This window comes from Aquarana catesbeiana, linkage group LG05 (genome assembly GCF_042186555.1).
Source record: "Aquarana catesbeiana isolate 2022-GZ linkage group LG05, ASM4218655v1, whole genome shotgun sequence".
NCBI classification, from domain to species: Eukaryota; Metazoa; Chordata; class Amphibia; order Anura; family Ranidae; genus Aquarana; species Aquarana catesbeiana.
Window position 1 is genome coordinate 439,610,576 of NC_133328.1, and position 22,603 is coordinate 439,633,178.

At 37.6% G+C, this 22,603-nt stretch overlaps 1 protein-coding gene across 1 annotated transcript in view; it reads right to left on the reverse strand.

Annotated features, from left to right (window-relative positions):
• DOK6 (docking protein 6) overlaps positions 1 to 18,681 on the reverse strand; it is a 962,439-nt gene extending 943,758 nt beyond the window's left edge. The window contains exon 1 of the mRNA XM_073631271.1: positions 18,293 to 18,681. Coding sequence (XP_073487372.1) covers positions 18,293 to 18,358 — 66 coding nt within the window. The 5' untranslated portion in view covers positions 18,359 to 18,681. The remainder of the gene's footprint in view (positions 1 to 18,292) is intronic.
• Between the last annotated feature and the right edge of the window lie 3,922 nt (positions 18,682 to 22,603).

Sequence of the window (22,603 nt, forward strand, 5' to 3'; positions counted from 1 at the left end):
CTGGGGCTAATTAAATGCCTTCAGCATAGGACATTTTACTGCCCCATTGACATTTAAAATGTCATTAGCCACCTACATTCTTTAATGTGACATAGCATAAAGTCTTCTGCTTAGATTAGCTTGTCTTAAAAATTAATCTCTTAAATTCTAAAATTAAAGACACATGATATTTAAACATCAAATGATCACTGTGTTATTTCTACTGGTTATGGGAAAATAGTTATAACGATACCTTTATGTATATGTATTTAAATGGGTATGTCTTGTTAAGCATTTGCTTTTTACACAAGGCGAATATATATTTTACAATTTTAAAGGCTAAGGATAAATATTGATTTACCTGTTATTAATTGAAAATAAAGAGTGTACCTAACATAGCACAAAGTGAAGTTGTGTGATTTAACCCATTCAGTATGTTTTTGCATGTCATTGCAGATATAAAGGTTATACAAATTGATCTGCTAATATGATGAAATAGGTGCTTGCCCTATTTTGTTGTCAGCCAGCATGATGCATTGGTGGGATGGGCCAGACACAAAATGTGTCAGAGTGTTACCCCTTGAACTACACTTGGCTGTTCTTTCATAAGTGACGGTGTTAAACATATCAATTATTTGTATTTATTAGTGTGAATTGAGAAAATGGAGATACTTTCTTGTCCAGCGAAAAACACCAGGTAGCCCCTTTTAGTTTCAAAGAATGATGTTCCTTCTTGTTATTGTACAGTACCCTTTAAAGCTTAGAATCTTGTGTCTTCTTCCTATTAGGGCTTTTCTGTAACCTGTAGCCTGTGTTTTTGCTCACCTGAACCTCAGCTGGTGTTTTTTTTTTTACAGTATTTAGAGGCTCTGTCCTCACCAACCAGTGCTGGTGTGTCTGATTTAATCTGTACCTAAAATGCCACTACATATTATCCTTGTTGTCCTATAAGTTGCCAAATCTCTCCTTTTCTTGCTCACTTTCATTTCTTTGGAACAAGCATTGCACATGGGTTGTGGTCTAGACACATTGAAAATCATATAGTTTTTTCATTTTTTTAAACCACAGTTTAGTATCACTGTATTCTTTCTGTCTAATCATATGTCGAAAGAACCAGTTTTGACTTGTATTGACTACGGCTTCTGATCCAGCTTATCTGTCTAAATTGGTTTGGAATCCTAATACTCTTGGTTATGACGACATCTGTTCTTACCTATGGGCTGCAGAATGGAGCTCTCTCTCTCTTTTCTCTTTCTCTGCAGTTGTTCTACACAAGTCCATCTATACCTTTAACAGCTCTGGCAAATAGAGGACAGTCCTTGTCCCTGCATCTTGTCAAGAGCCATTTTCTCTCTGCTGGTAACAGGTTGGTAATCAGCTGTATGTCTCCCTGTACAATGTACCCGCTCTTCTGTATGTTTACATTGTGCTGAGATTTTTATTTTGCTCTGCCCTGGATTTCTATTTCTATCTATACCTCTGACAACTCTGACAAGATCCTGAGTGATATAACACATAAGGTGGGACCTGGTGATGCTCAAACCGTAAGTGACACTTTAGCTGGGAGAGACGAATTTGGAGATACTGATCATATTTAGCCCACTGTGAGCAGTGTGTGTCAGTTCCTTTTGTACGCCCAGTTTTCCTTTGTGTAATTGTGTAGTGCACACCTTTTGTAAGTGTGTTTTTATATTGGTTTTATGCTATGTTTCTGTTTGGTTTATCCCCCTCTCTCTGAGCATGTTGGTGTGCTGTAAGGCTTATCTAAAGTCGGCAAGATCCTAGACCATTGCATCCCTGGTGAGGGGACACATTGCGAATGACCTGGCTACCTTATTTTAGTTAAGGTCCAGGTGAGTGTCAATCATTTTGTGTGGGGATTGTCACTTGGAATCACAATTTGGATTACTGCACAGGTGGGTGCAGGTAAGAAGTCTGAGATTTGGATGATTACAGACATTTTCCACTGTCATATGAGTAGAACAGTTTGGTTCAGATATAATAAATTCCCAATTCAATGCCTTTATCAGATGACAGTAACACTGGTAGGTATTATCCCTCATACTACAATCTTGAAACCACAATGATCCATATGAATCCAAATGGGACTTAAGAAATACCTCTCCAGTATAATGCATTAATCATAATGGCACAATATCGAATAACACCATTTTATTATACAAATAATCTAAAATTCAATGACAAAAATATCACCAAACATAAGATATAATAGTATATCTTGGACATGTTAGCTTCTGTCCACACATTTTGAGGTTCTCCTGGATCCTCAGGACATTTTCTGAAGCAATTTACATGTCAGAAGAGTGAGAAGAGCATACTCTATCTGGAAATAAATTACAACATTAGTGTCAACCACACATAAATCTATCTGGATTCAATACCACTGGAACACAGAAAAAAAAATCAAAATAAAACAAAACAGACAAAAAAATAGTAATAATAGTTAGCACATATAACTTACCTAAAAAACATAACATATTCACATTTATGAGACCAAACCAATGGACAATGATATTTGTGCTCCCACCAAGTCCCCCCACCCAGCCTGTGGAAGGACACACTAAAGAAGAGGGACAAATGGCAATCAGCTCAATGGGACAGGAAATCTTAGCAAAATGCCCATCTGTCTAGGAATCTATGGTTAAAGAAGAGAAAAGCACAAGACCCGAAATTCTAAATAACATAATATGATATATAATATAATAATATAATGACAGTGAAATCCCAAAAGTAAAGTACAGGGACTTGTAGGGGCCTATTACCTTCTAGTAATAAACAGGATGAAAAAATATTGAAATTCTGGGATGCCAAATATACAATGCCAAAGCCCCAAACAAAGGCAGATCCCTTGAAGTAAACGCAATATTCAAAATCTATATGGGCAAAACAATAAGTCAAAAAGCTACTTATATATTACAATCTCTATTGATACCCCCATAGAAAAGATCATCTGAAATGCACCATCTGCCAGGTGGTCCCATGCTAAAATGGCCACCAAACGTCCCACAGATAAATACCTGGTGTGTCCTCACAGGGATCTACCCTTCCACCAAACCAGACAGGGGGGTGGAGGAACCTCCATTCCCTTCAATCAGGGGCAGAGGTAAGAACAGTGTGGTTAATTTTACACTGTAGAAATTTGTTTTTTTTCTTCTCTTTTTTATGAACTGTGTAAATGCCTACTACTAGTTGATGGAACTCTGTCAACATCAACCTTTAATTAATGTAATTGTGTTAGCAGAGCTTGCTGATGAATGGTGTAGGGTGTAGCGGCACATTTACCCAGATCACTTATTTATTGATCCACACACAGACACACAGAGATTTTATAAATGTATCTATATGTATATATATATATATATATATATATATATATACACACACACACACACACACACACACACACACACACACACACACACACACACACACACACACACACACACACACACACACTATATTGCCAAAAGTATTGGGACACCTACCTTTACACGCAAATGAACTTTAATAGCATCCCAGTCTTAGTCCGTAGGGTTCCATATTGAGTTGGCCCATCTTTTGCAGCTATAACTGCTTCAACTCTTCTAGGAAGGCTGTCAACAAGGTTTAAGAGTGTGTCTATTGGAATGTTTGACCATTCTTGCAGAAGTGCATTTGTGAGGTCAGGCACTGAAGTAGGACGAGAAGGCCTGGCTTGCAGTCTCTGCTCTAATTCATCCCAAAGGTGTTCTATCAGGTTGAGGTCAGGACTCTGTGCAGGCCAGTCAAGTTCCTCCACCCCAAACAGGCTCATCCATGTCTTTATGGATGATGTTGGAACAGGAAGGGGTCATCCCCAAACTTTTCCCATAATGCTGAGAGCATGACATTTTTCAAAATGTCTTGGTATACTGATGCCTTAAGAGTTTCCTTCATTAGAACTAAGGGGCCAAGCCCAAACCCTGAAAAATAACCCCATACCATAATCCCCCCTCCACCAAATGATTTGTGGGGTGGCCTAATACTTTTAGCAATATAGTGTGGATGAGCGAGTTTGTGGTGGAGGAACTTGGGGTGGAGGAAGTTATTTTTTCACTAAAAGTCCAAACCCTTGTAAATAAGTTAAGTTTAAAGCTGAACTCAAGCCAGATATAGCAAAGCACAATTTAATGCAATTATATATTTATTAAAAAAAATCAATACATGTATTTTTAAATGAAGCTAGTATTTTTCTTGATACTAGCCTCTAGTAATTTTCAGTCCAGGCAGAGACTGTCAGTACTTTGAGCCATAAGGGGAGGAGAGCAGTTACCTCATCCATCTACAGCCCCTTCACTTTCCAGTAACAAGCTGGAAGCAGGAAGGTAACCAAGCTGTATTACTTAACTAAATTAAAGAAAACTGAAATGTGTAACTCTCATGACTGGCTGGAAAAATTATAATTAATTGATAGATAAAACAGCTTCTGCATATGTATTTCAGCTGCATATTAAGTGTGTGACAGGAACCCAGCTTATCATTCCTAGCAAGATGCTCTTACATACTCCAGTAATGCATGTACAAGTACATAATTAATACATGTGACCAATTAGTTGCTGACTGGTTTGTGTCTCTGATGATATTCATTATGTGTATAAGTAATGGTAAGTAATGACATATTAGCAATGCTAAATAACAAAATATGTTGTATCATCCAAATCTTTAAAAACACCAGGCTTCTGGGGACAATTGTCCAAGCCTTTGAGTCAATCATTTAACTGTGCAGGTGTGTGGTGTTAAAAATGTAGACAGAATATAAAATTTGTCCCTTGATTAAAATATGCTTAGATTTGCAAAAATAATCCAATGTGTCCCCATGGTGTCCTACAATGTATTACAGAAGAGCCAAACCCTGAATGCTTTGTCATATCAAATGAAAGATTGTTCTGTGATTACCTAGCATTAGTCTCAGATGAGAATATCATGAAAAAATGAACCTTGTAGCAAAACTAAAAAAGCTAAAACCCCATATACAGCTTAAAGTTTTTCACTATGACCTGCATGACACAAATGAGAACAAATCAAAGCACACACATTACAGAAAATATGCAGTCCATGTGTGATTTTTAGTATAGAAACCAATCTGATGAAGAGGGAAAGAAAGGGCTGATCAATAATCAATAAATGGACCCTGAAGTCTCACTGCTTATCTCAGAAGACAATAGTTCACATCTAGGCAGGGAAGATAAAATAAACATTTTTTAGCAACTTATAAATCTCACTATACTATGAAACTATATAAAATGTAAAACATATTTGAAAATGCACGTTGCTGCATCTGTATGTCTTTTCTTTAATAAACAGTTGTATGTACTAGTATTTATTATACTGGTCTTAACATATAAAAGCACACACAATTTTGATTATTAACCTCAATTCCACAAATTTTTGGGGGGATATAATCTCTCTTTATTTTCTACTTGGCTTAGAAAAAATATGTTCTTTAGTAAAATAAAAAAAGTAGACTGAAACATGAAATAAAGAATATGTTTACATGCCACACACATAGATCTTATAAATTTAGAGGCTATGCCAAAAGAAACTCTTCCCACTTTTGTTTGTAGTAGTCTGCTTTTTTTACAGTATATTGGAATAACATATTCTATTTGAAATTTAAAACAAAAAAACTTTCATACATGTAACAAAAAGAAACAAAAATACTATTTAAACTTCAAGCTGATATAAAACATACAATGAATATTAACCAAAAACCCAGAAAAAACACATACAACAAATGCTATAAATTAAGTTGCAGTTCAGTGAGTGAAATAAGTATTCGATCCCCAAGCAAAACATGACTTGGTACTTGGTGGAGAAACCTTTGTTGGCAAGCAAAGAGGTAAGATGTTTCTTGTAGTTGGTGATCGGGTTAGCACACATCTCAGGAGGGATTTGGGTCCATTCATTTTGGTCCACTCTTTTTAGAGTTCTTCTCTAAATCCTTAAGGTTTCTTGGCTGTTGCTTGGCAACTCAAAGTTTCAGCTCCCTCCATAAATTTTCTATAGGATTAAGGTCTGGAGACTGGCTTGGCCACTCCGTGACCTTAATGTGCTCCTTCTTGAGCCACTCCTTTGTTGCCATGGCGCTATATTTTGGGTCATTGTCATGTTGGAAGACCCATCCACGACCCATCTTCAGTGTTCTGGCTGAGGGAAGAAGGTTCTCATCCAAAATTTTACAATACATGGCCCCGTCCATTGGCTCCTCAATGCAGCAAAGTTGACCTGTACCTTTAACAGAGAAAAAGTCCAAAAGCATCAGGTTTCCACCTCCATGCTGGACTGTAGGAATGTAGTTCTTAGGCTTATAGTCAGCATTTTTCTTCCTCCAAACACAGTGAGTCGAGTTAATGCCAAAGACCTCAATTTTGGTCTCAACTGACCACAGCACTTTCTCCCAATACTTCTATGAATCATTTAGATGTTCATTGGCATGACTGAAAAGTGCTGACTATGACCCCAAGAACATCATTCCTACAGTCAAGAACAGAGGTGGAAACATTATGCATTGGGGCTGTTTTTCTGCTAAACGTACAGACTGAATTTGCCACATTGAGGGTTCAATGGACGAGGCCATGCATTGTAAAATCTTGGATGAGAACCTTCTTCCCTCAGCCAGATCACTGAAGATGGGTCGTGGATGGGTCTTCCAGCATAACAATGACCCAAAACATACCACCAAGGCAACAAAAGAGTGGCTCAAGAAGAAGCACATTAAGGTCATGGAGTGGCCTAGTCAGTCTCCAGACCTTAATCCTATAGAAAATTTATGGAGGGAGCTGAAACTTTGAGTTGACAAGCGACAGCCAAGAAACTAAGGATTTAGAGAAGATCGATAAAGAAGAGTGGACCAAAATCCCTCCTGAGATATGTGCAAACCTGGTCACCAACTACAATAAACATCTTATCTCTTTGCTTGCCAACAAGGGTTTCTCCACCACGTACAAAGTCATGTTTTGCTTGGGGATCAAATACTTATTTCACTCACTGAACTGAAACTTCCTTTATAACATTTGTTTTATGCGTTTTTTTCTGGATTTTTGGTTGATATTTTGCCTCTATCATTTAAAATACACCTATGATAAAAATTATAGACCATCCATTTCTTTGTAAGTGGACAAACTTACAAAATTTGCAGGGGACCAAATACTTATTTCCCTCACTGTATATATATATATATATATATATATATATATATATATATATATTTTTTTTTTTTTTATGCAAGCAGTGTAAGTATCCAAATTGCCCTGGCATTACCTGGAGGGGAATCAGCACAAGGAGCCAATCAGTTGGGATGCATGACAAGGAGCATGCTAATAGGAGGACAGACCAAAGAGACAAAAAGATGAACTTATCAGTCTACTTCTTCTCCTTTCACTACTCCATGGTTTGCATTGCCACTCCAAAGATGCCACTGCCATCTTCCCTTATGTTTCTGCCAGTGTTTATCAACTAGGTTCAACTCTTTAGCATTTTACGGATTTTATTTTTGTTAGCTAAAGAAACATACAAAGTCTTCTCTACCAAAAACCTCTGCCTACTAGCATATTTATTTCTTCAGTTCTAATTCAGGGCAGCTCAGATAATTCCAATAAAACATTAACTGCAGAATGGTATTGACTATAGGCTTTTTACAAACATTCAGCATTATTAAAAATGAAGGTCCCTAAATAAAGCACACAACTGTCATTAATAAAATGCAACATGAGTCATTAAATGTAAGTTAAACTCTGAACAAAGTTACTTATTTTAGTATGTATCTGATCGGCTTTAACCTGAACCTGAACTAAAAACCTGAACTAAGCAAGGTTTAGGTTTAGCAGTCTGAACCTACTAAGTTCAGGTTGCTGGACCAAACATACCATTTCCATTACTAAATGTTGCAGCCACTGTGTGTGTTGTACTGTGTAATAGCATTATAAAGTGATAAGAAATCATCCATACAGCTACCAGATCATCATCTGTACAGCAGCTGAAATTAAAGGAGTTGTAAACTCTCGTGTTTTTTCACCTTAATGCAGCCTAAGGTGATCCTGATGAAGTCATGTGCTGTGACGTAACGTGTAGGGCATGGTCGGATGTTGTTATGAACCAGAAGTGACATAAATATCATATTTCATTGCAATCGCCTGTTTTTTAATGCTTTTATGTAAGGATTCACCTGGCATTTGAATAAATCGAATTGTTTTACATATTACACTATGGGAGGTTTTCTTTTATCTTTCCTCTATATGGTTGGAACTGGAGTGGCATCTAGTCATGGTGAGGTCTAAAGGAGCAGCAGACTACAACCTGGCTGGACATCACTAGCACCTTAAAAATACCTCCCGATATAGCCATCAACTGGAATCCCACCGCGGTGTATCCATTCCCACTACAGGATACTTTCAAGGCTCATTATGCTCCTAATGGAGCTAAGTGCTCTGTGAGCATTCAGCTTTTGTGAAGATTCACATATTAAGAAGAACTGGTTGTCACTTTTTAGAAGAACTCTTTCACTTGTTAGGACATTTTTGTTGTGTTTCACTTTATTGGACTTTATTATTATATTCACTGGAATTTTAGATTTTATCACTTTAAGAAATTGCGCAGATCACTTTCCTTTTTGTTATACTTTTTTGTGCATTGTGTTCACTTTAGATCCAGCAGCATTTTTACATTATTCAGTTAGTTAGGCACTGTTCACTTAGTAGCGCAAGGGATCACATTTTATATAGTTTTCATGAATGAAAAAAGACCTATGAATTGAGCACAATAGCACAATATACTGTAGCACTGTGTAACTCTCCCTACACAGGCTATCAGCTCTCCCTAAACTACTCCAACGCATACTGGCTGCTTTAAATCTACCCTTTTATAATGAGGAGACTGGCATATAACAAATCCTCCATAACTACCCATTTGGAGCTGAAAGATCTATGTTTAAAAGCCAGGCAGTACATCATTGTTGCAAAGAATTCTGTCCAGAAAATGTTACAATAAAACCCCCACCCCTGCGAACCTCAAACACATAGGGACTGCCATGGTGGCATGGTGGCAGCAAACCCAGTCCTCATCGAAAGTAGTAGTAATTTGTTAAATTTGTTTTTTTTCCTAAATTTGAGTGAAGAGAGCTTTTAGTACCCAATAAGGTAAGAGTGGGTTTTATTGGTTTTATCAGATTAAGGTTACGATTTATGTGGTTAAATGTTATGTTTCAGGGTTGGATTAAAGGATTAGGTTTAAGCAAAAATGTAATGATACTAACTCAAAAATACTGCTGTCAGATATGCTGTGTTAACCCCCATAAAATTGCCTACATTTTTCCAACAGCACCCTACAACCTTGACCTATGGCCAATTCCAGGCTACGCTAATGAGCAAAGCTTAACATTTTCAGGTAGTGTCAAGTTTGCCCAACTCTTTCATCCCCCCACACATTTATTTTGGCCATTCACTATCACTGGCAAGCTCACTAGCCATAAGGAATGTGCAAAAGACAGGAAGAGGTGAGCAAGATTCAACACTACAAGGAAGTACGAGAACTTTTCCCTTCAGAATGGCTTTTTGACCATGAAAGCAAAGTGTTAGTAGCTGCAGTAGGTATGTGACAACTTTACGTGCCATTTTTTTTTGTTTCAATATCCTGAAAGAGTAACTTTAAGGCTTAGAACAGAGTTTAAATTTCTCTAGTCATATAGCAACACATTATATATATATATATATATATATATATATATATATATATATATATATATATATATATATATATAAATTTATTACTAACAAAGGATTTTTTATTATGACCAGCCATTGATATTATGACATCCTTCTGCCTGTCAGAATGAACATTTTAATACTTAATGGTTTAGCCTTAACACTTCCCGAGACAACTTTACTGGTTGCTGGGTCAACTCCTGGACTATTGGTCAGAGGTGGTGAATCTGATTCATGGTTCAATGAATATGATGGATCTGGAGAGGCAAACTGATAAATATGATCATTTTTGAACCAGAAAAAAAAAAATTTGTCCCAAGTCTGGCTATAAATAGTATGCAAGATGTGTGTACATCACAAATTGTGCTAAATTTGATAGGAAATTCCAGAACATTAATGCTTAATTCATCTTTTGTAGCAGAATTTAGATTTCCATAATGAAATTAAACCTTAAGTATCCTCTTTTGTGCCCTAGCCTTTTCTGTTTTTGTTGGGAAGGAGGGAGAGAGTGGTGGGTGGACTTGCTACATTATGTCAATTGACTGATATCACTGGGAAATTTGTACACAACTTGTGACTGATGGCTGCCCTTGGTCTGTTTCAGCACTTAAAAGTGGCCTTAACAGAAAAAAAGAAAGATGAACTATAAATGTGTAGTCCAGTTGAGAAGAGGGTTAAGTGTTACAGCCAGGAAAGCCTCCCCAACCTCCTACCTTTGCTCATTAGTCTCTGACCTAGAACATTTCAGTTGGAAATATGCCTGTAACAAGTCAAGTTTGAAGACCTTTACTGACTTCAGCTCTCCCCTCTTCCCTTGACCCACCCCTCCTTTTCTTTTTTTCTCTCTTTTGTTATTATCACTCCCCTTTTGTGTTCTTTATCTGATTCTTCATCATTTTTCCCTAACCACCTACTTTGTTTTCTTACTTGTTGTACTTGAATTATACTTCAAAATATCTTCCGAAGGAACTGAGACTAGACCTCAGGCAAACAGCCAGTGTCTCCTCCTTGTTTTGTGAAATACTATTAGCTTAGATTCTACACTCATTATAAATGCTTTTGACCTTACAACCTACTTGTCATGAGCTGTATGGTTAGCATTTTTTGTGTCTGTGCTGCCCTGTGTTTGGCATTAACATTGTTAAAGCTGTTTGTTTCCTGTGCCATTCGCTAAATAATTTACAAGAAAGCATTTTACAGCCAGCTCAAGGGTCAAGGGACAACACTTCTTTTCACTTCATGTAACCAACCATTGTGGCTTAGCATAAGATCCTGATACTATGGGGTGCTTGTGCTTTGAGTCATATTCTATGATAAGTAATCTTGATAACATACCTGATGATGTTCCTTAGGTTTGTGTCAAATGGCACTGAAAGTGTTAAGCTTGACTATAAGAAAAATGCTGTTGAGATTCACAGCAGCATGTTGTTGCTGTAAGTTACAGGGTCTTGCCAGATTTTTAAACCGGACATACTTGAGTGGCTAAAACTCTTGATGACAGGATTCTCTGCTAAAGTTCATTGCTAAAGTTCTGCTAGAAGAATGCATTCTATGTACCTTGTTCCTAAGTAAATTAAGACATTAATTATTTAGATCTAGCACTATATTAAGTTTTCTTTGCAACTGAATTTAATAAAATTGAAAAAAGGGGAACACAATTCAATATTAGAGTCCTCTTTCAACCCCTGATGCTGCTACTGAAATGATTGTAGCAGCACCAGGGGTTATATCTAGCACTTCTTTGTAGTGTTAAATCTTGCCCACCCTTTCCATCTCTTGCACATTCAATGGGCTCTCAACCATGGTATGTGGTGCAAATGGACTCTGGGGAGAAGAAGATGTAGTGTTATTTCTCACAACAGGTTGCGTGGAAAAGAGCTGATGGTGTGGAAACAAATGAACATACCTTTGGCCACTATCCATACATGTGGCATACATGCCCAATATTCATATCTCAGCCTGCTAAAGGTCACTATTATTAAGTAACATTTACAAATACTGTATTATATCCTTTGAGTCCACATGAAGCAATGTATGTAATCAACAGAAACCCCATCTTATTCTCTAGTGGAAAAATGAAAAAATGCTACTGGTTTATGGGCCACTAGATGCCTGACTGATGATGTCATTTAGATACCTAGCTGGCAAACTGATTTTTAAGTATAAAATATAATTACTTTTATGACTTATAAACTGTAACAACTAAAAGTAGTAAGAACTAACAAACATTCTTTACAGGTTTATAGGTTCGGTCTTTCAGAAAGACTAGTAATCTTTGGTTTATTTTTGTCTACAGTGGGTCCTCCTCTACTCCCAGTTCCTGTATTTTATCTGAACTCACAGCTGTAATGTTCAGACTACACCCGTGATGCTACCTGATGGTGCAATCTGGCGTTGCAAATCTGTCATATAAGGCATTAAGTCATTATGGAAAACACATTTATTTTATAACTGGACATCAGTCATACCAACGGCAATGGGATCGAGTTCATTTGAAATTAAACACTACTAATTTTAACTTTAATTTTAACGTTTTTAAACACTAAAAACTTTTAGATTATATCATTACTATCTTTTTTACTCTTGCTGTCTCTTGCATGAAATAGCTTAAGAAAAGCTATAATAGTTAGGGCCATGTTTTCTTTACTTTTAAATCTCATATATGCCCTTTGGATATGTTTTTATTATTATTTTTCTTTTACAAAATAACAGTATTACTTAAAGAGATTAGGGAATTCATTCCTTCCTCATACTGAGTCTTTCACTGAGAAGAGCCAGAAGGCAAACTATATGGCACTCTCTATAAACTTTTATCTCTGGATAAAATGTATGTTTACATACTTAAATACTTAGATGGGCATGCTTTCTGCACATAATGACACGAGTATGCATTTTACTATCCATTAAGAAAAAGGATAAACAACAGGTGAAATGCTTCTCAATCATAAACCGAAGCAACGTGAGAAAAGTATGCATAACAATATTGCATAACTACAGTTAATATATTGAAGAGTGCACCTTTGAAAATTCGATGATTAAGATGCACTATACATTTACTAGTTCAATTCTATAAATATAAATGAGTAAAATCCTCATCTATTACACTGGCAAGCCCTTCAAATCAAAGATTTCCTTTGTTCCATCAAATCCTATACTGTCATACTGTCACCATGAAATCGTGTTCCATATTTGAAAATTACTTTGAGGATGCCTCTATATCTTACAATCTCCTCTCGAGCCCAGATGAGGAGTACGTCCCACCTTTTCTGAGTAGATGCAATACAGGTTTATCTTTTACAGAAAAACAATGGAGTCATATTTTATTCTTTGCACATAAGTCAATGATCTCAAGCAGATTCAAAGAGGCTGGGTATAAACTCATAACCAGGCAGTATAGGGTATCCTCCCTTTTATACAAAATGTTTCCAACCACCTCACCATTGTGTTGGAGGTGTCAAACGGAGAATATGACTGTCCTTCACATTTTCTAGCATTACCCACTAATACGTCCTTTTTGGGAAAAGGTCCAAAAAGTTGTTTTTGAACATACTGATATTCAGCTTTAGAACCATTCTGATATGCTTTTACTACATTTAATTCCATTAACCCAGAAGCACTACAAGAAATCACTTCTGGACCACGTAATAAATGCAGCCTGGATCTGCATACCCTAGATATGGAAGTGCACTAAACCCTCCCCGATTGGACAATGGTTTTCTGTGCTTGCTAACATCCAACTGATGGAAGAACTTATGGCAGTAATTGGACAAGAAAGAGGAGCAACAGTGGAAAACATGTTTTTTTTGGATCTCATTCAAGTTTTCTCAAGGCTACCATTCTTACCTCTCTCAATCATGGCACATGTCAGACCAACTAGAGACCAAATTGTCTATTCTGGCTATTATTTCACATGATACTACTTAAGGGATGTACCCAATCACCCCTTCCTCCCTTACCTTTACATTTTTTCCCCTTCCCCCAGTCCCTTTTTCCTTTAGCCTAAATTCCTACATACCCAATGTAATGTATTTTGAGTCTGTTTCTTCCCCTGTTTTATCTGTTCTTTAATGTAATAATGCCCCCTTTTATTTTCTTTAATTTTTACAAAAACTTTGGTTTAGGATGGCCCAGTTACATTTCATTGTTTTGTCTCACTATAAGGTGTTTTTTTCTGAAATACTTTATCACAATTGTTACTATATTATGCATTTGTGCTGTGGATTTTCTGGTCTGTCTCTAGGTTGGCTTGAAATCTCTATATTTATACTGTCTTTTACTTACTGGACAACTCTGTGGAAGCATGAGTAATGAAAAAAAAAAAGCATGAAAAAATGCTACATCTGTAGTAAGTGTACAGCTTGTATAACAATGTAAATTTGCTGTCCCCTCAAAATAACTCAACACACAGCCATTAAACTCTAAACCACTGGCAACAAAAGTGAGTACACCCCTAAGTGAAAATGTCCAAATTGGGTACAATTAGCCATTTTCCCTCCCCAGTGTCATGTGACTCGTTAGTGTTAAAAGGTCTCAGGTGTGAATGGGGAGCAGGTGTGTTAAATTTGGCACCTTAGGGCAAAGAACTCTCTGAGGATCTGAAAAAAACAATTGTTGCTCTACATAAAGATGTCATAGGCTATAAGATTTCAAAGACCCTGAAACTGAGTTACAGAACAGTGGCCAAGACCATACAGTAGTTTAACAGGACAGTTTCCACTCAGAACAGGTCTCGCCATGGTCGACCAAAGAAGTTGCGTGCACATACTCAGCTTCATATCTAGAGGTCATCTTTGGCTAATAGACGTATGAGTGCTGCCAGCATTGCTGCAGAGGTTGAAGGGGTGGGGGGTCAGCCTGTCAGAGCTCAGACCATATGTCGCACATTACATCATTGCATGGCTGTTGTCCCAGAAGGAAGCCTCTTCTAAAGATGATGCACAAGAAAGCCCGCAAACAGTTTGCTGAAGACAAGCAGACTAAGGACATGGATTACTGGAACCATGTCCTGTGGTCTGAAGAGACCAAGATAAACTTATTTGGTTCAGATGGTGTCAAGCGTGTGTGGCAGCAACCAGGTGAGGAGTACAAAGACAAGTGTGTCTTGCCTACAGTCAAGCATGGTGGTGGGAGGGTCATGGTCTGGGGCTGCATGAGTGCTGCTGGCACTGGGGAGCTACAGTTCATTGAGGGAACCATGAATGCCAACATGTACTGTGACATACTGAAGCAGATCATGATCTCCTCCCTTTGGAGACTGGTCTGCAGGGCAGTATTCCAACATGATAATGACCCCATACACACCTCCAAGACGACCACCGCCCTGCTAAAGAAGCTGAGGTTAAAGGTGATAGACTGGCCAAGCATGTCTCCAGACCTAAACCCTATTGAGCATCTGTGGGGCATTCTCAAATGGAAGGTGGAGGAGCGCAAGTTCTCTAACATCCACCAGCTCCGAGATGTTGTCATGGAGGAGTGGAAGAGGACTCCAGTGGCAACCTGTGAAGCTCTGGTAAACTGCATGCCCAAAAGGGTTAAGGCAGTGCCTGAAAGTAATGGTGGCCATACAAAATATTGACACTTTGGGCCAAATTCGCACATTTTCACTTAGGGGTGTACTCACTTTTGTTGCCAGCGGTTTAGACCTTAATGGCTGTGTTTTGAGTTATTTTGAGGGGACAGCAAATTTACACAGTTATACAAGCTGTACACCTACTACTTTAGATTGTAGCAAAGTGTCATTTCTTCAGTGTTGTCATATATAATAAAATATTTACAAAAATATGAGGGGTGTATTCCCGTTTGTGAGATATTGTGTATATATATATATATATATATATATATATATATATATATACAGCATATATTAGTGGATTATAAATTGTAATTAACATCAGATGTAGCATTTTTTCAAATATGCTATGTTAATCACTCACATTAAAATACATTTACCATACATTGTTATCTACAGCAGTTAGTTTGCAATTGTACTGTGTTGCACTACAGTATGTGACCTAAAGTTTTTCTTGTCACTGCGTTGCCTTTAAAGTACATTGGTGCACATTCTATGAAGATATTGCTGCTTACCGTTTTCCCTTTTTTTTTTTTAGTATTTTAAGCTTTTATGTTTGCACATAAATGAGTGATGTATGTAATTGGTACCTGATTGTTCGCTAAGTACAATGCAAATTAAGACAGGCCAAATTTGCCTAATACATTTTGCTAATCTCTGCGCTGCAATGGCAAACAGGGTATTAAAAGATAAAAGCATCTATCAGAACATCTATCTGAACAAGGTAATTGGCTTGATGAAGTAAAGTGAAAACATATAGGCATTTCATTAGGACAAATAAGGGCCTGCAGGGGTCTTGGGTAAATGCAACAAAACTCTACACTCAACTCCTTACTAAAATGTTGGATTAGTACCTGCATTTACAAACACCTATATAGTATTTAGTTTTATTGTTCACTTCATTGCCCCTACGAAACGTAATAATTACATGCAGCAAATGAGGATACATTGATCCTTACTGTAGACCTAAAAAGGATTTAAAGGCTAATTCTATCCATAGCTGACTTCTCTGTTACATATAAACAGACTGAGTCACCACCTGGCTTATTCTGAAATCTTTCTTAAGACGTTCTCCTGTGTTTTAAGGTCTACTTCCATCTTTATACTGAATGTTTGATTCCTTTTATTAAAATACAAAAGGATGTGGGCTGCTTGAGCCACAGCAACAAGAGTGAGATGGTAAAATACCTCAAAGGGGCAGTCACCTGTAGAATCTCAAAAAAATGTAAATAGCTGTTAGGTGATTGAGCTCACAAGCATAACCAAAATACTAGTTGTGGGTTGATAATCCTTTATGAATGCTCATTAACACACACAGGAAGATAATTAGCAAAACATTAGACATAGGAGGGGATTCAGTAAGGCATTTGCAACACATTTCTGGTGATGTTTATGTAGTCTGAAGCCTTGGGGCAAATTCCTTGCAACATTTTTATTGTTAATGTGCAACAAATTCAAGTAGATCTTATTTACATCACTTTTACTGTCTTTAAGTTCCTCTAGAACCGATATTTGATACATTTTCATTACTCTTAACTTCTCCAAATAGCTTCTCTGACTTTAAAACTCTGCCACTTTGCAGGAGAGATGCTTGCAACAATTCTGTCAGAGTTGAGACAGATTCATATACCATGGATTTGTCACAGGTTGGTCACACTACTGGTAAGTCAAAGATTATCTAAGACACTCCGTATGAATTCCAGGGATTGTGCACTAAAATAAGAAAAAACAGACAGAAAAATACAAGCTATATGCAATGTTCCTATGTCACTACTATACTCATTTATTTTGGCGATAAGAAAGGCAGCTAAATTCTAGGCTACTTGAAGAATTTTCATTTTCTGAGTGACTCTGGCTTATCTGACACAGTTTGGGAAAGCGGATCATTATTTGACAGGAGTTCTCTAGATAACACAGGTGCTAGACTCTGCATCCAGCCTGCTGCTGCCTGTCTGTTGGCATCACACAGTCCAAGTCAGATGTTTAATCATTTAGCTATGTGCCCAAGATAAGATAACCATCACAGCATTAGTGTCTACCTTTTCAATTCCACAAAACATGTTCATCCTTCATCCATTGTTTATGGGCTCATTTAAACTAGATGAATGTAATAAAATAGAGAGGCCAAACATTATGCAGTCAAAGCTTGTTCATTGCAATCCCCGGCTAAACAACAAGTAAAAGCTTTTTGCTGAATCAAATCCTTCCAAGTCCTGATATTTTTCATTCTTGTAAAAGAAGAGATTAGAAAACACCATCAGGGAATGAGTTGCAGCACTTGTTCTTACCCACATTATCAGTAACAATTATTGTCTCTCTTATGCGTTTTAAATATCACTCAACAAGCATTTCCTAAAGTCTCAGATAAATATCATGCACGAGAACCTGAAAGCAATAATACAAGACAGTTTGGTAATAATTATCCCACAGCTCCCATACTTTTTGTACCCTGCTAATCCACTGTATCTGCTCATGAAAAAGTCGATTAATCCTCACAATGCAATACAACGTAACAAATAATAGCCTGTTATCCACAGTACAATTCCCATGTGGATCCATTCTTTAGACTATACTTAATCCACTCAGGGGTTGCTGTCCACAGCAAAACACTGAATAGCTTTGAAGTGTCTGGCAAGGTTATTCCTCTGAATCCAAACCAGATAATCAGTCTGTTGTCTTTGACATTAGGACAAAACATAAGACTTAGGAGCAAGGTAGGAAGTAAAAGCCGGTGACACAGTCACAACAAGAGCTGAATTCCCCCATGCTTCTCTGCCCCCATCAATATCAGCACACTTGCTCTAAAAATGCAGATAATCACAATCCTGCTGTACACAAAATCATTTATGCATTCTCATCCCTCCCTGTGGAATATACAGTATACACCGGAGTGGCTAAAGATAGTACAGTAGCTGTCTGTCACAGAGCTCTGTAATGCAGGATCTAGTAGAAAAAAAAAAAGCAATAAGCCAGAAAAATAATGATCAAGGTAAAAAAAAAGACTTACCCCCAGCTTTTTACTTCTGATCTTTACATAACCTTGCTTTACAATATCATTGAAGTTAGATGCCATAGTGAATAGTGTGGTCCCTCTAAGTGTCTTGCTTTACTCCGTCTCTCCTTAGTGGCTGCTTCATGCACCCTCCCTAAGCTACTGCAAGTGTTTGACAAGGCGGCAATATCAGCAGCGATAGATGACAGACTGCCTGTGTTAAGGTGTCCAGCAGTAGACTGGCTGAGCTGTTTCTGTGTTAAGTAGTCCAACAGCTATACTAGCTGACTGGCTCTGAGTCCAATAACAGCATTCGCTTACTGGCTGAGCTGTCTCTGTGTCTAGGAGTCCAACAGCAGGAGCTAGCTGCAAAAGCAGCCACTCAGTGTCAGTGTTCAGCCCCCTCCTCTCCCCCAAGCATGCTTTACTGAATATCTAAATTGCAAAAACGAGGCATTGTAGAATAGGCGATAATCTAGAAAAGACAGGAATGTCGTATTGTGAACAGCACAAGACAGATTCCTTAAGTCAATGTGAATAAGATATTTCCATACTAACTTATATTATGTATTCTTTGGTTTCCAGAGTTGGCAATAGACTGAGTGAGTCATAAAATGATTTATAATCTGCTATATTGTTCTATGACTATTCTGCAGTTATGCATGAGCTGTTTATATTATTCATCATTCTGTATTTAGGGCATTCTCATATATAATACTGTCATATAAATATGCAACATGTATTCATTAAGAAATTATATTATTAAATTGCGTGACAACACTTACTGCTCTCACACTCACATAGGGTAAGCCTATGGCAGAGATAAATTAACTTCCTAAAATCTGTTTTACCACTTTGTCAAATGTGCCCACCAGATCCATAATGTACGATGAAAACCAGCCACGATGCACATATTTTCTAATGATATTCTTATCTAGGGTTAATTTTATAATGGAAATAAAATTAAAAATGTTCCCCAATAGCATTCTCACACACAACAACTCTTTGGATATACATCCAGAAATGTGCACAGTTTATAATATACAATAATATATAATATCATTATAATATACAAGAAAGGAACAGTTTCTAAGGGTACTTGGATAGATCAAAATAGTTTTTGTATTTTAGCAGCATCAACACCAACAGCATCTTTGATCAGGCAGGAAGGCCAATAATTATACAGTCTGGGCTTTTATTTAAGGATTGATTTTTTTGTGTTGCAGATACACAGTAAAACATAAAGGACCAACCTTTGACCCGCCAGAGATACAAACAAGAAAATAATGTATAAAGAGGCAAATCTAAGCCAGGACATTGTTGATGATATAAGAGACATCTAAGCAGCCATTAACAGATAACTGAAAAAGATTTTGAAAAAGGTACAGTACTACCACAGTAAACCAATATCATGTTCTCTCACCCATGGAACAGATAAGGTGTCCAACAATGAAAGAGATTACATGTATGTTTTTTAGGATATTTTTCAGCGGTGTTATAGCTCCATAGAAAAGCATCATGAGCTATAGGTTCCAAGCAGATATTGATTAAAATAAATACACACATACATGTAAAAAATGGTTATAAATAATAGACTGCCTGTATAAGACAACACAGAAAGAAGAGACATTTCAAAGATTTGCCATTTATAGCAGATGGTGGAAAATAATAAAATCATTCATTTATAATAACAGGACTTTACAGGTTTGCAGAAGCTCTATAACCTATTAATGAATGTGCTTTGATCCAGAGAGTGAGCAAGACTGTCAACAGTAAAATAGAACAGTTTTGCTGTAGTGTTGCAGCATTTTTAAAGTGGATGTAAACCCTTACATACACCTAGTGAAGTGACTAGCCTCACGTGATACACAAAGCTGAAACATGTCCTCCTACAAGTTGTACCTGTTTATCTGAAGTCTTCTCTTCTCAACACCTGTCCAGAATGTATAAAGCTTGTCTGAGCTGTCAGAAAACAGGGGGTGGAGAGTGAGGAGAGCTCTGAGAGCTGATTGGAGGGAAGGGGTACATCCCAGTTCACGCAGCATGCAAGAACAGAGCTGAGGCTGTCAGTCATAGGCTGTGTGCTGGAGCTCCCTCCCTGTCACCTTTATTCTCTTGGTGTCAGGAAAACTTGTCAGCATTTGTTCAGAGACTTAGTGCTCTGAATTGAGACATGTACGCACTATAGAAGGATATGTTTTGTTTATATTTCACATCTAAGTTTTTCAAACATTTTAAGGGCTTGTTCACATGTGCTTTAATACCCTGTGTTTTAGCAACATTTAAACAGCATTTAAAAGCCTCATAACTGCCCTTCAAAGCCTACCACAAATCATTGCCTCATCAGTGCCACCTAGCAGTGCTGCCTTTCAGTGTAACCTATCAGTGCCCATCACTGCCACCCATCAGTGCCCATCACTGCCACCTATCAGTGCCCATCACTGCCAGCTATCAGTGCCACCTATCAGTGCCACCTATTGGTGCCACTTCTCAGTGCCCACCAATGCCACCTATCAATGCCCTTCAGTGCCACCCATCACTGCTACCTCTCAGTGTCACCTCTCAGTGCACACAAGTGCCGCCTAGCAGTGCCCATTAGTGCCGCCTATCAGTGCCCACCAGTGCCTCCTTATCAGTGCCCATCAGTGCAGCCCATCAGTGCCCATCAGTGCAGCCCATCGGTGCCCATCAATGCAGCCCACAGGTGCCCATCAGTGCAGCCTATCAGTGCCCATCAGTGCAGCCTCATCAGCGTACATCAATGAAGGAGAACAATTACCTGTTTGCAAAATTTTATAACAAAATATAAAAAAAAATAATTTTTTTTTTAAAATCGCTTTTACATTTTTTTTAACAAAAAATAAAAACTGCAGAGGTGATCAAATACCACCAAAAGAAAGCTCTATTTGTGGGAAAAAAAGATAAAAATTTCATTTGGGTACAGTGTTGTATGACCACGCAATTGTCATTCAAAGTGCAACAGCGCTGAAAGCTGAATATTAGTCTGGACAGGAGGGGGGTTTAAGTGCCCAGTAAGCAAGTGGTTATTAACAAGCATGCTTTTTCAGCATGTCAAAAACACAGCAACACACATCAAAAACATGTCATAAATGCTATAGACATGATAATGAGCATTGCTTCATTCTGCATAATCAAAACATGTGTAAACTACCTATAAAAATGGTCCTTTGGAGCAGGAACTATTTATTTAAGGGTGTGTTAGCACTCAGACAAAATCATTTTTAGACTCAGGCCTACGGAGGATCTAGTGTGTCAATAAATGTTACATTTGTAAAAATAAAAAAATAAAGAGTTTTGGTAGAGATATTTTTGCCACTTTATTAGGCTGCAATGCCAAAAGGAGCGAAAGGGCAGTTTTATTTACAAAATAAAAATGTTAATGTTTTATTTTAGAGACAATAGATTCACATATAATTAAAGGCTAAGTTCACCTTTTCGGACAGAATTTCACATTTCATAATAAAAAGAAGCCGTTTCTAATGTAATTTCTGCTCAAGCCACCCCAATGTGCTTATCTCTCACTTACCTCATCTATGGCAGCTTTGAAGTTTCACCTGTCCATTTGAATTTTTAATTGATGCATTCTGATTACATCACTTCCTCTAGATCATGTGACATCCAGGAAGCACCCTGCCTTGCTGCATCACACAAAAGGGTGTTCACCACTCTGGACCACATCTCCCTCATTACTATACCACCTCTTGTTTTATTTCCATTTCATTCCATTTTTTATGCAGTTTGACGTGTGTTTGGAAATGTGGAGATGTAAATTTCATTTTCAGGCCCCATTTTACATAGTGTAGTGGGAATGAATATTTTTTGGCTTGTTTTTCCCATGACACAGATATGGAAGCCCATTGATTGCAATGGGTTGGCCTACACGTGGCAAAGTAGCTCATGGGACATTTTGGTGTGTTGCAGTTTGCACTTTTGTATTGTGCATTTTTGCTGTGTTTGTTGCTTGTTTTTTCCACACAGCAAATTGTGTTTGCTTCTGCATTTGGGGTACCATTAACAATTAATGGCACCAAAAGACCGACTAGTTTACTTTAGGTGTATAAACGTGGCCATGCCCAATCTGGTTGTACAATCTCTTTACAATCACCTTTAGATTTACCACAACTATATAATAAGAGGAAGCATCTACAGTATCTATCCAGTCACTCTGTATCCAGTCAGGCAGGCTCTTGCATTTCATAGTTGATGAAGTATCTAAAGGAGACTATACAATCAGACTGTATAGTGTATGATGAGCTTTACGGACTTCCAGGGACACACTTCTCCTGTTTTTAATGCTACAGCTCT